Here is a 15,637-nt window from a genome sequence, read left to right on the forward strand (position 1 = left end):
GACTGGGCTTGAGACTCAGACCCTAAACTCTCCATTTGGCTGTTTAGCTTCCCAAGACCAGAACTAGGAGACACTGGCTCTGACCAACCCAAACTGGAGCCTGGGTCTCTAAAATTGGCCCCTAGAGGCCTTATATTTAGAGATCTAGGACCCTAAGTATCAAGGTCTAGAGACTCCATGGCCACAGATCTGGGCTGAGATACAACACAGTCCCTCTACAGAGGCCTTGGGGACAGAGAAGGCATGACCAGGCCCCCCGTCCAGAGCCCTGACCCCTGACCCCTTGGAGCCTGAGGACTCTGCTCCCTGGGGCGGCTTCCAGCTCAGGTAAGGCTCTTGGGGGACCCCCATGGTGGGGAGGGACCTGGGAGGAACTTTGTGCCTGGGGGTGGAGGTAAGTGAGGACTAGGTCCCCCTGGGCACCCTTGGGGTTTTCCCAGGAAACAAATATCTGCCCCCCTCCTCCAGGGGTTTGCCTCTAGCTCCCGCTGTGCCTCAGATACTCTCTGGGTATTTATTTGACCAGCACTGCCCCTCTCTGACCTCCTCTTCCCCAGTTTATGGCACCTCCAGGTCTCTGATCTCGCACTCTGTTCTCCAGTTTCTTCCCACCATCTGTCTCATCTGACCGTCTCCAGACGCCTCTCCTGGCCACCGCCCCCCTCACTGACCATCTCCGCTCACCACTCCTCGCTCTAATCATCTTTGATACTTCCATCCACCGCTGCTCTCTCAGGCCACCTCTGTCTGCTGCTTCACTCAAGTGACCACCTTTGGCATCTCTGTCCACCGTGCCTCTCTCGAATCATCTTTCACCAGCTCTCTTGCTCTTGTCCACCCCTGACTCTGAGCCTTGGCTGTCTCTGACCATCTTTTGCCATTGTTCTCGCCCTCCTCCTGCCGCCTGTCCCAACTGCCAGTCTGCGACCCTTACTGACCACCTCTCTTCTCTCTGTCTCTCTTGAGCACTGGAGTTCTCCCATCATCTCTAGTATCTCTGGCTGCCTTTCCTCTCTCTGATGACCTCTCCCCGCACCCACCATCCTACCCTGCTGTCCTCATCTCCAGCTGTCTCCTCTATCTGACTACCTTTCTGGCTCTTGACCATTTTGGACCATCTTTGACCATGTCTCCTAGATCTAAGCACCCCTGACCACGTCCCTTCCTTTTCCACCTCTCATCTTCTTGGCCATCTCTAACCATCTCCCTTCTCTGGTCATGTTTGACTACTTCTAATCATTCCCACCACCTTGACTGTCTCTTCTCTCTGGCCGTCTTTGACCATGTCTTTGACCATGTTTCAAGCCCTCTGGCTTCCCTCTACCCACTCTGATCAACCCTCCCGTTCTCTCTCTCTGACCATCTCTAATTACCTCCCTCTCCTCTGACTGTCTTTGTTCATGTCTGCTCCCTCTGACACATCCCTCTGAGTCTTTGACCAGCTCCTCTGGCTTTTGATCCGTCTGACCACTCTCACTCCTCTGGCTGACCATCTTTGACCCAATATTTTGCTCCCAGCCCACTGAGACCTTCTCTCCCGGTCCTGAACCACCCTGATGCCCTCTGGCACACCCCCTTCTGGCCTCAGCCTGCCCTAATGCCTCTCTTCTTCCCTGTAGGCCGCCCCTGCCCGCAATGGCCGTCCTCCCTCTGCTCCTCTGCCTGCTGCCGCTGGCCCCTGCCTCGTCTCCGGCGCAGCCAGCCACTCCCAGCCCGTGTCCCCGCCGCTGCCGCTGCCAGACACAGTCCCTGCCCCTCAGCGTGCTCTGCCCGGGGGCAGGCCTCCTGTTCGTGCCCCCCTCGCTGGACCGCCGGGCAGCCGAGCTGCGCCTGGCGGACAACTTCATCGCGGCCGTGCGCCGCCGCGACCTGGCCAACATGACCGGCCTGCTGCATCTGAGCCTGTCACGTAACACCATCCGCCATGTGGCAGCCGGCGCCTTTGCTGACCTGCGCGCCTTGCGGGCCCTGCACCTGGACGGAAACCGGCTGACCTCGCTGGGCGAGGGTCAGCTGCGTGGCCTGGTCAACTTGCGCCACCTCATCCTGAGCAACAACCAGCTGGCGGCCCTGGCGGCCGGCGCCCTGGACGACTGCGCCGAGACACTCGAGGATCTCGACCTGTCCTACAACAACCTGGAGCAGCTGCCCTGGGAGGCCTTGGGCCGCCTGGGCAACGTCAATACGTTGGGCCTCGACCACAACCTGCTGGCCTCCGTGCCTGCTGGTGCCTTTTCCCGCCTGCACAAGTTGGCACGGCTGGACATGACCTCCAATCGCCTGACCACCATCCCGCCCGACCCGCTCTTCTCCCGCCTGCCGCTGCTGGCCAGGCCCCGCGGCTCCCCTGCCTCCGCCCTGGTGCTGGCCTTCGGCGGCAACCCCCTGCACTGCAACTGCGAGCTGGTGTGGCTGCGGCGGCTGGCCCGGGAGGACGACCTGGAGGCCTGCGCCTCCCCACCCGCTCTGGGCGGCCGCTACTTCTGGGCCGTGGGCGAGGAGGAATTTGTGTGCGAGCCCCCCGTGGTGACTCACCGCTCGCCGCCACTGGCGGTGCCTGCGGGCCGGCCAGCTGCCCTGCGCTGCCGGGCAGTGGGGGACCCCGAGCCTCACGTGCGTTGGGTGTCACCCCAGGGCCGGCTGGTGGGCAATTCGAGCCGTGCTCGTGCCTTCCCTAACGGGACGTTGGAGCTGCTGGTCACCGAGCCGGGCGATGGTGGCACTTTCACCTGCATTGCGGCCAATGCGGCTGGTGAGGCCACCGCGGCTGTTGAGCTGACCGTGGGTCCCCCCCCACCTCCCCAGCTAGCCAACAGCACCAGCTGTGACCCCCCGCGGGACGGGGATCCTGATGCCCTCACCCCGCCCTCTGCTGCCTCCGCCTCCGCCTCCGCCAAGGCAGCTGACACTGGGCCCCCTACCGACCGTGGTGTCCAGGTGACTGAGCATGGCGCCACAGCTGCTCTTGTCCAGTGGCCAGATCAGAGGCCTATCCCAGGCATCCGCATGTACCAGATCCAGTACAACAGCTCAGCCGACGACATCCTCGTCTACAGGTGCAGGGCCCAGGCAGTGGGCAGAGTGGGTGGCAGACTGAGGTGGAGGGAGGGCTGGAGCTACATCTGTTGACACCCCAGGCTGCAGCGCAGCTGAGAAATGAGGCTGAAATGGTTACAAAGGAAATCAGATGGCAAAGGTAAAAGAAATCAGGCAGAGAAGGCAAAAGAAATCTGGCAGTAGTGATAAAAAGAAATAAGGCAGCAAAAGTCAATAGTAACAGATATAAAAAAGAAATCAGGCAGCAAGAGTAGAAAGTAATCAGGCCAGAAGAATAAAAAGTTAACGGGGGCGGGGGGGAGGGGAGGAGCAAGGTTGGAGGAGTACAAACAAACGGAATATAAAGGTGGAGAGGAACCAGGTGTTTCCAGAGGACAGGACTAGATATAAGCCAAGTTGCAAGAAGAAAAGGAGATCAAACAGGAAGGTACAGCGTTCATGGGGAAAATGAAATGAGGGAGGAGGCAAAACAGAGATCAGGCTTTGGGCCTATGCAGTGTGAACTGTTCCAGATGTTTAGAGTTCTAATACGGTGACATCTCAATTTGTGATTTTCTAAATCAAATTCAACCTAGTTCATGCTCCACCTGCTAGGTGAACGGGAACATTCGCTTTGCCCACTGTTGGGGATCCCCTTCTCTATTTAATTGTTGCAAGCGATAGAAGAAAATCTGGGGCTTCTACCCTCCAAGAGGTGGATCAGGACATCTTCCGCCCCCGAGCTGGAGAGCATTTGGAACATCTGCTGTGGCCGGCCACATGTGGTCAGGAGTGGTGGCTCCGACCTAGAGGCTGCTGACACTTCTCACCCGAGTCTAACCTTGCATGGGTGGCTGTGGATGGTTCCCTCTTCTCACTGCCAGGCTGGGCCAAGGGTGCGGTCCCCGAGGCCTGGCTGCAGAGAGTCAGGCCTCCCAACGCCTGGAGTGTGCGCCTTATAAACCCAGTACCTGGGTCCCTCTCCTTCCCCAGGGGCCCACATCTCAAGAGGTCATCAATTGATTTCCTTTTCAGTCCTGGAAATCTAGCGAGCTTATTCTGTTCCCTTTCTCAGATGGCCGTAGTCCCTGGAGGGGGAGTCGGCTCCATGGAGGGCCCACACCCAGAAATCCCACAAATCCTGCCCACCTTGCCTGGCAGGGGATGAGACAAATGCTCTCCTAGATAGTCACCCTCTCAGAGACAATCACGGGGTTCCCTGTAACTCCCACATTAAAGCAGTTTAGGAATAAAACAGATTATAAAACAAGTTAAATCTCCAACAGGGTGCTCTGCTACAAAAGGAAATAGAGTAGAACTGGGTGCTAAGGATAAAAGGAAATGGGAAAGGTAAGGATAAAAAACAGGCAACAGAGATAAAAAGGGAATCGAGAGCCGGAGCTGGAAGAAATAAGGCAACAGGGAGAAAAAGAAATCAGCTGTGATGGCTGAGGCACATCAGTTTCACGAGAACAGAGACCAGCTCAATGGAAAGCGCGCTGTAGATACAATAATGATAATAAGGCAATGGGGCTAGGGGGACATTCACTGGCAGGTTAGAAGGAAATCAGGCAGCAGTATGGGGGAATCAGGCAGGCAGATGAGAGAATTCTAGCTGTACGCTGGAGGAGCGTGGGGCGGCTGGAAAAGGGAAATCAGGCCCCAACTGGAGGAGAGGCAGGGAGGGGAACCTGGGGAGTTGGGCAAGGGTCTAGAGCTGGGGTTGGAGGGAAAGTTGCACTGCAGGGTAGCTGGGCCCTGAGGCCATGGTGAAGAGCCCAAACAGAGGAGCAGTGAACAGCCTGCCCAGGAGGGAATCTGGGCACTGGGGCTAGAGGGAGATTAAACTGGGGGATTTGAGTGGCAGGCGCCAGCAACCTAAGACGATCCATGGGTTATCAGTCAGGAGGCTGGCCCGGTATTAGACCAAAGGGAATTTGAGCCGCGGTGGGAAGGGACTTGGGCTAACAGCGGGCTGGGGGGAAATCGGACTGGAGGGTTGGGGCACAGTGCAGGGTGGGTGCTGGGCAGCCAGAGACCTGACACCCCACCTGCCTGTCCCTCCAGGATGATCCCTGCCGACAGCCGCTCTTTCTTGTTGTCGGACCTGGCGTCGGGCCGCACCTACGATCTGTGCGTGCTGGCGGTGTACGAGGACGGCGCCACAGGGCTGACGGCCACGCGGCCCGTGGGCTGCGCCCGCTTCTCCACCGAACCGGCGCTGCGGCCCTGCGGGGCCCCGCACGCACCCTTCCTGGGTGGCACCATGATCATCGCCCTTGGTGGAGTCATCGTGGCCTCGGTACTGGTCTTCATCTTCGTGCTGCTTATGCGCTACAAGGTGCACGGCGGCCAGCCCCCCGGCAAGGCCAAGGCACCCGCACCCGTCAGCAGCGTTTGTTCGCAGACCAACGGCGCCCTGGGCCCCACACCGGCCCCGCCCGCCCCTGAGCCCGCGGCGCCCAGGGCCCACACTGTGGTCCAGCTGGACTGTGAGCCCTGGAGGCCCAGCCACGAACCCATGGGACCCTAGCCTCTCGCCCACCTCTACGGCCGTTCTGGCCCCAGGGGTGGGAGGACCCAGGCACCCCATGGGACCTGGCCTCAGACTCACCAAATTGCTCACGGTTTTTAAAACTCTGATGGGGAGGGTGTCGGGGGCACCGGGGCACAACAAGAAAGTCCTATTTTTCTAAGCTTGGGCCTAGGCCCTTGCCCTTGTCTCTGTCTGTGGGGGTTGGGGGGGATCATGCAGGGGTCTGGAGTTGGGAATGCCTCCTCTGGGGAGAGACCCCCACCCCACTCCATTCTGTCTGAGGTTCCTGGATGAGACTGAGGACGGTCATCCATTCAGTCGACAGAATTCCGTGAGCATGCCCCCTGGGTGTGCCCTGTGCTGGGTGATGCTGCCATGACCCAGAACGGCCCCAATCCCTGCTCAGAGAGCAATAGTTCAGAGTTAGCAGAGATGTGGTGATGAGGGAAGCCTAAGATATTGCGGGAGCCCAGGAAAGGTGCCTGACTCAGCCTAGGGTGTGGTCAGGGAGGCTTCCTGGAGGAAAGATGAGATCTGAGCATGACATCAGAAGGAGATAATTGGGCAAAGAGCAAAGGGAGAGCTGTCCCAGGCAGAGGGCCCAGCACAAGCAAGGATTTAGGAAATGCCAGACATTGGGGGTACTGTGGTAGAGGTAAGGCAGGAGGGGTAGGCAGGGTCCAGGATCTCCAGGCTGAGGAACTCAGCTCTGGTCTGATAGTACTCGGGAGCCATGGAGGATTCTATGCAAGGGAGGGACAGGGTCAGGAATGGGCTTTAGGGAGCTCTTTCTAGCTGTCATGAAGAGGATGGACCAGAGGGGAAGACTGAAGCTGGGAGCCTGGGGGAAGCCAAGGCAGGGACCCAGGTGGCTAAGGACAAGACTGGACCGGGCAGGGCTGGGGGAAAGGAGTAGGGGATAGGTGAGAGAGGAAGCTGAATGGACAGATTGTGGAGCTGAAGGGCTGTGGGGGAGGGAAGCGTCCAGGGTGAGGCCCAGGGCTCTGGCCAAGGGAGGGGACAGTGGAGCCACCTGATACAGAATCAGGAAGAAGGTACAGGTTTGGGGAATATGCTGAGGCCAATGGGGGGACTTGGTGAATGTGGGAGGCCCCAGAAGACTTTTCAAGGGGGTGGTGGCCAGGAGGTCTCAGGACCCTGGTCTGAGGCTGGAGCTGGGGACCGAAAAGAAGGCTATGTCAGCAGAGATGGAGAATGAGGCCACTGGGGTGATGAGACAGCCTCTGGGACTTTCCATATTTAAGGGACAGGCAAAGAAAAACCTAACAAAGACTAAATAGGAACAGCAGATGGAGGGACAGAGTGAAGCAAACCAGGCAAGTCAGACCCAAGTGACTATTGTGTTTAATGATATCAGGCCATGGTGACCTCAGTGAGAGCGGTGTTAGGGGATTGGTTGGGCAGGTGCCAGATTCAGCTGATTTGAGAGTAGGAGTAAAAAGTGTAGTTAGGGAGCATAAACCCTGTGATTCTGTGGACCTCGGACCTGGTTCAGGTTGATCTGGACCTATCAGCCCTGTGTCTCCGCAAGGCTGGTCCTCATTCTGTCTTGGACTGCCTTGGGCCCCCCTCAGACACCAGACCTGGAGGTTTGGAAGACCAAACCCTGGGTTTTGGTAACACCATGCCTCGTTGGAGAGCCAGGAATGGGATAGGCAGTAAGAGGAATAGTGTTCCTTAACCCCAGGCCTCCTCTGGTGGTGGGTCCAGAGGCAGAGAAGATGGAGGTAGGGGAGAGGGACTGAAGTGCTGTGAGTGTTTTCTGGAGTGATGCTGATGTGAGGAGCATGGTGAAGAGGGCCCAAGACTGGACTGGCCATTCTCAAGACCTGGTGCACATGACCCTGTCCTCGTGGGATAACATCCTAGATTCTGCAACAGTTTTCTTGGTGGGTGTAGGCTTTGAAAATGATCTTCCACCAGCCATGGGAACAATCTGAGTCCCAGGGACCTGGTCTGACTCCTGAGTCCCCCAGAAGCATAATGAGGTCCTTCTTGTTTGTTACCCTTGGTGGCTGAGGTCAGGTGAAGCTATCGGTGAGTGAGGTGTCTTGGCCAAGGGGGCCTAGGGAGTGGGAAGATTGGAGGTCTAGTGCCAACTACAAAATACCCAGTTGCTGCCACGAGGGGGAGCCAGAGTGCACCATTCCTCAACCCTTTTTTTTTTTTTAAAGATTCATAGTATTTTATTATTTTTTAAACTTTTATTTATTTATTGGACAGAGAGAGACACAGCAAGAGAGGGAACACAAGCAGGGGGAGTGGAGAGGGAGAAGGAGGCTTCCCGTGGAGCAGGAAGCCCGATGCGGGGCTCGATTCCAGGACCCTGGGATCATGACCTGAGCGGAAGGCAGACGCTTAACGACTGAGCCACCCAGGCGCCCCCCTCAACCCTTCTTTTTAAATTTGAATAATTTATTGTGTGCCTACTTGTGCAGCATACTGGGAATTCAGTACTGAGCAAATTCAGGCGCAGGTCCTGCCCTCACATATCTCACCATTTGGTGGGGAAACATGTGAAATCATCACACAAGCCAGTGTAAAGCATCTGTGGTGACGGCGAGGGGAGGGGCGGGGCATGCAGGAGAGATCCATGGAATCATGAGACCCTATAACCAGGAGACCTGACCCAGGAATTGAGGTTGAGAGAGGCTTCCTGGAGGCAGTGACTACTCAGCTGAGATCTGAAGGATGCTCAGGTTGGAGTTAACTGCCCCGGGGGTGGAAAGGGCATCCCATGCAAATGGAACAGCACGTGCAGAAGTGTAGGGGCTGGGGGGTGCATGATGAGTAACAGGGCCTGAAGGGGGCTGCTGAGGCAGGGTGAGGGAAGGATGCTGTGTTGAGGCTGGAAAGTGGGAAGGGGGCAGATAATGCAGGACACTGTAGGCTGCCGGGAAGAATCTGGGTTTTATTATAAGTGGCATGAGAAGCCATTGGAGGTTTTGAACAAGGAGGAGAAGCTTCTTTCTTCAGGAAGCTCCAGTGGTAGGTCTGTTTGCATGTAGGGGACAGAACTGGAGAAGGGAGACCGAGGAAGGGGCTACTGCAATGGTCCAGGCAGAACGCTGACCCAAACGAGGTTGGGGCCTGAAGTGGATGGACTGGAGAGAGATTTGAGACTACCTCGCCAGGGGCCTCTGTCCCCTATGCAAAGGAGGACAGTGTGGACTATCCAATGATCTGGCTCTCAGGCAAGGTTGCAGAGACTGGAAAAAAGAGCTGTGGGACCCAGGTGTGTGATATCCAAGGATACGTCCCTCAGATGAGGAAGCTCACCTGTCTGTAGCATAAGAATTAAGAACTTTTTCCAGGCTCAAGTACCAGGCAGACCGTGGACGTTGGCTCTGCAAGGCAGAGACCATGACTGGTTGGGGGGAGTTTCCTTCCAGGAAATGCAGGCCTGGAAGGGGGACACACACCCAGCGGTAGCTGATTATACATTTAGAAGCAAAGAGTGTGGGAGGAGAGAGATGGGGGCAGGCTAGTTCCTCTAGCATGGCTCCCCTCTGCCTTCCCAACAGAGTGCCTGGATCATTCCCCACCCCCATGCAGGAACAATACTACTATGGACAAATGATCACATGTATCTAGAATTTAAAGTTAAAATGTAGCTTGTCCAACACTGCCCAGCTGAGTCCACCAATTTCCTGAGCCCAGGGAATGCTCCTCCTCCTCCCATGGCCCATCCCCTGTGTGGCTTTGAGAATGCCTTGCATATTTTTGAGACCAGGTTTCCTGGAACCAAAGTTCCAGGCTCCTGGAGCGTTTTCTCGAAGTAACTATAGTCCTCATACCAGGATGCTCTCCTGTCTGCATGCTGCCACATCCAACCTGTGTCTGGGTTTAGCGGCAAAGATAACAAAGGCCCCGAGTGTCTCCGTGTCTGGGGTCCCTTCCCTGCCAGGCCTCAGCTAATGCCAAGCTTTCACAGCTCGTTCTGTGGGCACGTGTTGGGGGGAGTCCGATAAAGGGGTCCTCCGAAAAGGGATGTTTCTCTTCCAGGTTGAACCTGAGCGTGGCCTCTGCCTTTGATTCTTCCCTGGTGCCTGTCCCCCTATATGCTTCACAAAAACAAGGATGGGCATCTGTGCTTGGTTGCTGCCATGACCCGGCAGAGCGATGCTGGGAACCCGGAGGGGCAGAGGGGGACCAACCCAGCCCCAGACCCCGCCTTCACAGAGCTCCAGGCCCATGGGGGAAATACATGTTCCCTAAACAATGGCACCCCAAAGTGGAGAGGGCTGGGATAGGGGAAGCGCAGGGAAGACTGATTAGGGCCTGTCTAAGCGCAAGGGACTTTGGGAGCCCAGAATGGGCTCCTCACTGAGCCTGGCTTGGGAGGTGGCCTGAATGTGGGGCCAGCTTCATGGCAGTGTGACCTGTAGCGTCCCACCACAGCACCTCACGTTTGGAAGGGCCCTGTGCATGGTTGAATGCCCTGCTGTCGCCCTCATGAAATTCTTAATAATTTTTGAACAAAGGACTCCACATTTTCATTTCACACTGGGCCCTGCATACTTGTGGGATATACAAAAAGAGCCAGGAGAGGAGAGGGTCTTCCAAGGATAGAGAACACTGTGTGCAAAACACAAAAGGAAGAGAGGATTGTACTCTTGAAGAGCTGGCTGAAGTTCTGTGTCGCTGGAGCACGGAGCGGAGGATGGGGGATAGGGAGGGGTGAGCTCAGGAAGCAGGTGGATGTCAGCTGCCAGGCTGGCGATCAGTGACACCATTCCAGAGGCACTAAGGAACCATGGCGGAGGGTCGGGGTCAGGCTTGGACTTCAGAAAGATCCATCTGTCTGTGGTGGGGAGGGTGGCTAGTGCCACAGGACAAAGAACAAGGTCCGGGTGGGAGGCTGGGCTGCCTGTGGAAAGGGTCAGAGTGTCCGGTCACTGTGATGCAGGCTCATGAAGAGCCTTGAATACTTGGGTGACAGTCACCCAATGCACCAGGAGACTGGCCAGGGAGACCCAAAGCCACAGGCTGAATCCAGAGCTTCATTTTCACTTGAAGATTTTCACTGTTGGGGAGTGGGGTGCACAAGGGTGGGTTAATGGGTGTCACCGGTAGGTACTTGAAAATCTTTATATGAGAACTCACATGGATAGACTGATGAAAGTGAATACAAAATTTACAAGAATTTAGAGTATAAAATGTAAGACTTCAAAGGACTTTATTCTGGGTATATTCTGGCTTCAACTCTGTGGAACCCCTGGAGGGCGATTCCCTCTCCCCGGTCCTCCAGATAAAACATCAGATCTTTCGGAACTTCCTCTTCATCCATAGCCCTAAACGCTGTGGGCCCTCTACCCCCACCCCCACCCCCCGGGGCTGGGAACTGACCCCCTTCCTGCTTCTCCACTCACCTCCTTCTGGGGTGGCCCCTCTCCACACGCCCCCATGCTCCTGTTTTCCTTCTCTGCCGAAGACCCCCACATCTCTGTCCCCAGCGCTGGCCCCTCCTCTAAACCTGGCTTCCCTCGGCTTCCTGGACAGCCCCCAGGCCTCTCACATCCACCGGGTGCCACACTGGCCTTAGCTTCCTCCCAAACCTGCCCCTCTTCCCCAGGTCCTCTCAGGGCGACCCTCCACTCAGCCTCCTGGCAGCCCTCCCACCTAGCCTTCCTCCCTTCTCTGGCTCCACCTTGTTCTAGCTCCTGCCTCACCCACCTGGGTCCCTGCATCTCCTCCCCCTGGAGTCCTGGCCTCAGTCTCCCACTCTGGTCCAGGGAATCTTCGTAAAGCCAAACCTGACCCTCCTCTGCTTAAAACCCTCCATGGCTCTCCTAGGTTCCTGGGACAAAGTTCTAGCTACTCAGTCTGGCAGTACAGGCCTTGCCCCTCCCCCACCTGCCCTCAGCTCCACCTCTAGCATATATGTTCCCCACCTCAGGCTGGAAGGAAGGAAGTACTCCCTGAAAAGCCCACCCTTTTACACCCCCACGTTGTTCCTGTGCCCTGGGGGGAGCCTTCCTTCACTTCCTCTGCTTGTGTTGAAGAGCAGAGGAAGGATCTTAAGCAGGTGAGAAATGAAGCTTTGAAAGAATTCCTTCTTGAATTCTCCCTCTACCCTCCCTACCAAAGGCAAGGGTTCTGGGGGGAGAAAGGGGCTAGGGGTGCAGGTTCCTAGGACCTGGGAAAGAAGGGGCTGGAAACTGAATCCAAGGCCTTTCCTTGTCTGGAGAGCCAGCCTGTCCTTCGTCCCGGATCCTCCACATAGGGTGCAACCCCATTGTTCTCCAGCTCAGGACGTTCTGGAAGGAGGGGAGTCATGTGGAAGCCATTGTCTTTCCTTGGGCAACTCCGCCCCATAGCCTCCAGACCTGCACATCCAGCACATCATGTCCTCTCCTGCCTCTGTCACTTCCACGACCTAGGAGTTCAGGTCCCCAGTCCCCTCCTCCCTGAGACACAGAAGTCCAGTGTCTATTTCTCTCCTTCCTCAGAATCCAGGAGTCCAGGCTCCCGCTTCCCAGGACACCTAAAACTCAAGCCTGAAGGCTCTCTGCCCTTGGCAGGCTCAGGAGTCCTGTCTCGCTTTTCTTGGAAACCATGGAATTCTTGCCCTGCCCCCTTTGATCTCTTAATTCACTTCCCCATATCTGTCCCTCCCTTCTCTCTGTGATGCTCCCCCTCTGTCTCTCCATCTCTCCCATCTCCCTGCCCCCACCCACATAATTGGGCCTCATTACAATCAATGGCACCAGGTCAGACTGGAACCAGTGCTAATGGGGACATCCGGTGTGCTGATGGGAGGTCTGGGCTCAGGCATCTGGGACTATAAATACCCCCGCACTGTGGCCTCAGCCCAGCTCCTGCAGGTGAGACCTGCAGCCTTGCCTTTTTGCCTGGGCTCCGAGGCCTGAGCCCTTCTCTGGGATTCCCCCTGTGCCCCCTTCTGCTCCTGCGGTGCAAGGGCTGAAGCAGACTGGCACTGAGAGACTGCTCCAGCCCATAACTGTCCACCCTCTCCCCGGCCATGGCTGCCCTTTCCTCTGCCCTGCTGTGCCTTGGTGCCCTGGGCTGCCTGTGGGGTGAGTGATCCATGGGGGATGCAGAAGACTGGTGAGCTGCTCTGGATCTGCAGCAGGGGACTGGTTGTGCTGGCTGGGGTTTGGGGCTGCCTGGCATGGTTCTGTAACAGGGGATTAGCCGCGGTGGAGCTTCTTGGGACAGGGCCCTGGCCCGCTGGGTCCAGGGACTGTTTGGGTAGACTCTGTGGCGGAGAATTGGCCAAACCGGTTGTGGGAAGGGGGCTGAGCAGGCCTTTCTGGGACAGATGGTTCAAAGGAAACAGCTTTTTTTTTTTTTTTAAAGATTTTATTTATTTATTTGAGAGAGAATGAGAGAGAGCACATGAGAGGGGGGAGGGTCAGAGGGAGAAGCAGACTCCCTGCCGAGCAGGGAGCCCGATGCGGGACTCGATCCAGGGACTCCAGGATCATGACCTGAGCTGAAGGCAGTCGCTTAACCATCTGAGCCACCCAGGCGCCCAGAAAACAGCTTTTTTTAAAGTTAATATTTACCAGATATTGTTCCATGGCCTTTACATATATTATCTCATCTAATATTCTCATAGCTCTGCCAACACCCCCTTTTGACAGATGAAGAAACTGAGGCCCGGAGGTGGTACCTTGACCACGTTGACATGGCTAGAGCATGGCGGTCAGGATTAAAACCTGATGTATTTGACCTCAAAATCCAACAGATTCCGCTGACTCCCTCCTTTCCCCTTGGGTTCCCTCAGGCCCAACGGTTGCATTTGTGGATTTCCAGGGCCGTTACTTCATCACGGCTTTCTTGGAGAATGGGGGCGCTGAGAAGCCCAACTTCCGCCTGTACGTGTCGCCACCGCCCAAGGGGCCCCCGACGGCGGTGCAAGTGAGGGCGCACCCGGTGGGGGGACCGCCCCTTCGGCGCGCGCTGAGCCTGCAGCCAGGCACCACTGCCTTGGTGCGCCTGCCCAGCGCTGTGGAGCTGCGGGGCTCGCGGCGGGCGGCGGGGGGCGCGGTGCGCTTAGCCGCGTCGCGACCGGTGGGAGTGACCGTGGTGAACGCGCGTGGGCGCACCTCCCTGGACACGGCACTAGCGCTTCCGCGCCGCCTGCTGGGTACGCGCTACGTGGTGGTGACGCCGTCGCTGCAGCCCCACGACCGGCACAAGGAGTTTGCGGTGGTGGCCGGCGCTTGGCCCACGCGCCTGCGCCTCACGCCTCCGGTGCCCGTCCTGCTGGATGGCGTCGAGCATGCTGCCGGCCGGCCCCTCCTCGTGCGCCTTGAGCCCTTCCAGGCGCTGCAGGTGCAGAGCGCAGGCGACCTGTCGGGCACCCGCGTCGTGGCCACTCATCCCGTCGCGCTGCTGGCTGGCCACAGTTGCCTGCAAGCGAGAAATAAGGCCTGTGGCCACGTGTCCGAGCAACTCCTGCCGCAGGATTACTGGGGCCGCGTCTACGCCGTACCCCCGTTCGCGCCCGCGGCTCCCGGACCCAAAGACCACGTGTACGTGGTGGCGGACAGCCTGGGCAGTCTGAGCTTCTGGGGGGGCGGCGCCGAAGGGGCCCAGGCTCTGCGCGGTGGAGTCGTGCTGCACTTCGCCGTGGACCCAGTGCGCCCCCTGGTGCTGCGCTCCTCTGCCCGCCTGCAGGTGCTTTTCCTGGCCGCAGCTGCGGCCCGCGGGGGCGTCGCCTACAATCCCTTCTTCGCTCTCTTGCCTCCGGTGGACGCGTTCAGCCGCAGCTTTGCGCTCACAGCGCAGCCGGGCTTTTCCAACGTGGCGGTGCTGCTGGCGCGCGAGCCCACCCCGGTGCTCCTTGATCAGCAGCCGCTGCCCAACCTGCACTGGCGCCTAATCCCCGGCGGCCCAGAACCGGGTCACGGGCAGCATTCTGGTGAAAGCCACGCCACCGCTCCGGGTTTCGTCTGGACCGAGGTGGCATATGGACCTGAGCCCGGAGTGGTGCACTTCCTGGAGACTCGCGGGCCGCCCGTGGGCGTGCTCAGCTTCGGCACCGCCCCTGGCGCGGGCTTCGGGACCCAGGCCATGGGGCAGCCAAGCGTGGGTGAGCAGCACTGGGGCCCAGGACAGTGGGAAGTTGAGCAGACGATGGGATTCCAGGAGATCAGGGACGGGGAAAATCATAACACTACCTTCAATTGTTCACATAGCAGCCCGAGGGGCAGGGTTTTTTTTTCATGCAAATCACTCCCTCCTCCACTCAAAATCTTTCCATGCGATTATTATTACACCCAGCAAAAGCACAGTACTTACAGTGTTGTGTGTGTGTGTGTGTGTGTTTAAGATTTCATTATTTGAGAGAGAGAACAGGAGCAGAGGGAGAAGCAGACTCCCCACCGAGCAGAGAGCCCTATGTGGGGCTCAATCCCAGGACTCTGGGATCATGACCTGAGCAGAAGGCAGATGCTTAACCAACTGAGCCATCCAGGCGCCCCAGTACTTACAGTGTTTTATGAGGCCCCATACAATCTGTTCCCATTACCTCTCTGATCTCATCTGTTACTCTTGTCCTTCACTCACTCCAGTCCAGCCACACAAGCCACCTTACTTTCTTCTCCCTGCTCAGAGCCTTTAACACTGACTGTCCCCATGATATCTTTATAGATCTCACCCTCATCTCCTTCAAGTCTTTGCTCAAATGCCACCTTCTTACCGAGGCCAAATTGACCACTCAATTTAAAATCGCAATTCCCCATCCCTGGCAAACTCCAGCCCTTCCCTGATTTTTTTCCAGCTCATATCACTTTCTATATACTTACTTATTATCTTTCTCTGTCTCCCATCAGTTCCTTGAAGTCCATGCTTTAAAAAAAAAAATTAAGTAAGTTCTAAGATACACAGTTAATTGTACGATTTTTAGGTAGGACAGTGTCCAACCCCTAGTAAATATTTGTGGAATGAATAATAATGGTTATAAGTTGTTAAATGTGCACCAAATCATATGCCAGGCACGGGGCTCAAAAAGGAAGTTATTGTTGAAGGTCACATGTTCTTTTTCTTTACTACAGTGTAAATTGTAAACAT

General features: G+C 56.9%; 1 protein-coding gene across 1 annotated transcript; it reads left to right on the top strand.

Moving 5' to 3' along the window:
* The first annotated feature begins 247 nt into the window (after positions 1-247).
* Positions 248-12,920, top strand: LRFN3 (leucine rich repeat and fibronectin type III domain containing 3). The gene is made up of 3 exons (XM_045891324.3): positions 248-327; positions 1,620-3,056; positions 5,104-12,920. The coding sequence occupies exons 2-3, from the start codon at positions 1,636-1,638 to the stop codon at positions 5,567-5,569; spliced, it is 1,887 nt and encodes a 628-aa protein (XP_045747280.1). The 5' UTR covers positions 248-327; positions 1,620-1,635; the 3' UTR covers positions 5,570-12,920.
* The last annotated feature ends 2,717 nt before the right edge of the window (positions 12,921-15,637 follow it).

The sequence above is a fragment of the Mirounga angustirostris genome, unplaced genomic scaffold, assembly GCF_029215605.1.
Source record: "Mirounga angustirostris isolate CCGP_5_RB_7025 unplaced genomic scaffold, mMirAng1.0.hap1 SCAF_16, whole genome shotgun sequence".
Lineage (NCBI taxonomy): Eukaryota > Metazoa > Chordata > Mammalia > Carnivora > Phocidae > Mirounga > Mirounga angustirostris.

Coding starts and splice junctions, on each gene's coding strand:
- LRFN3 (XM_045891324.3), top strand. CDS start 1,636: ATGGCCGTCCTCCCTCTGCTCCTCTGCCTGCTGCCGCTGGCCCCTGCC. Junction 3,057..5,103: donor GACGACATCCTCGTCTACAG/GTGCAGGGCCCA, acceptor CTGTCCCTCCAG/GATGATCCCTGCCGACAGCC.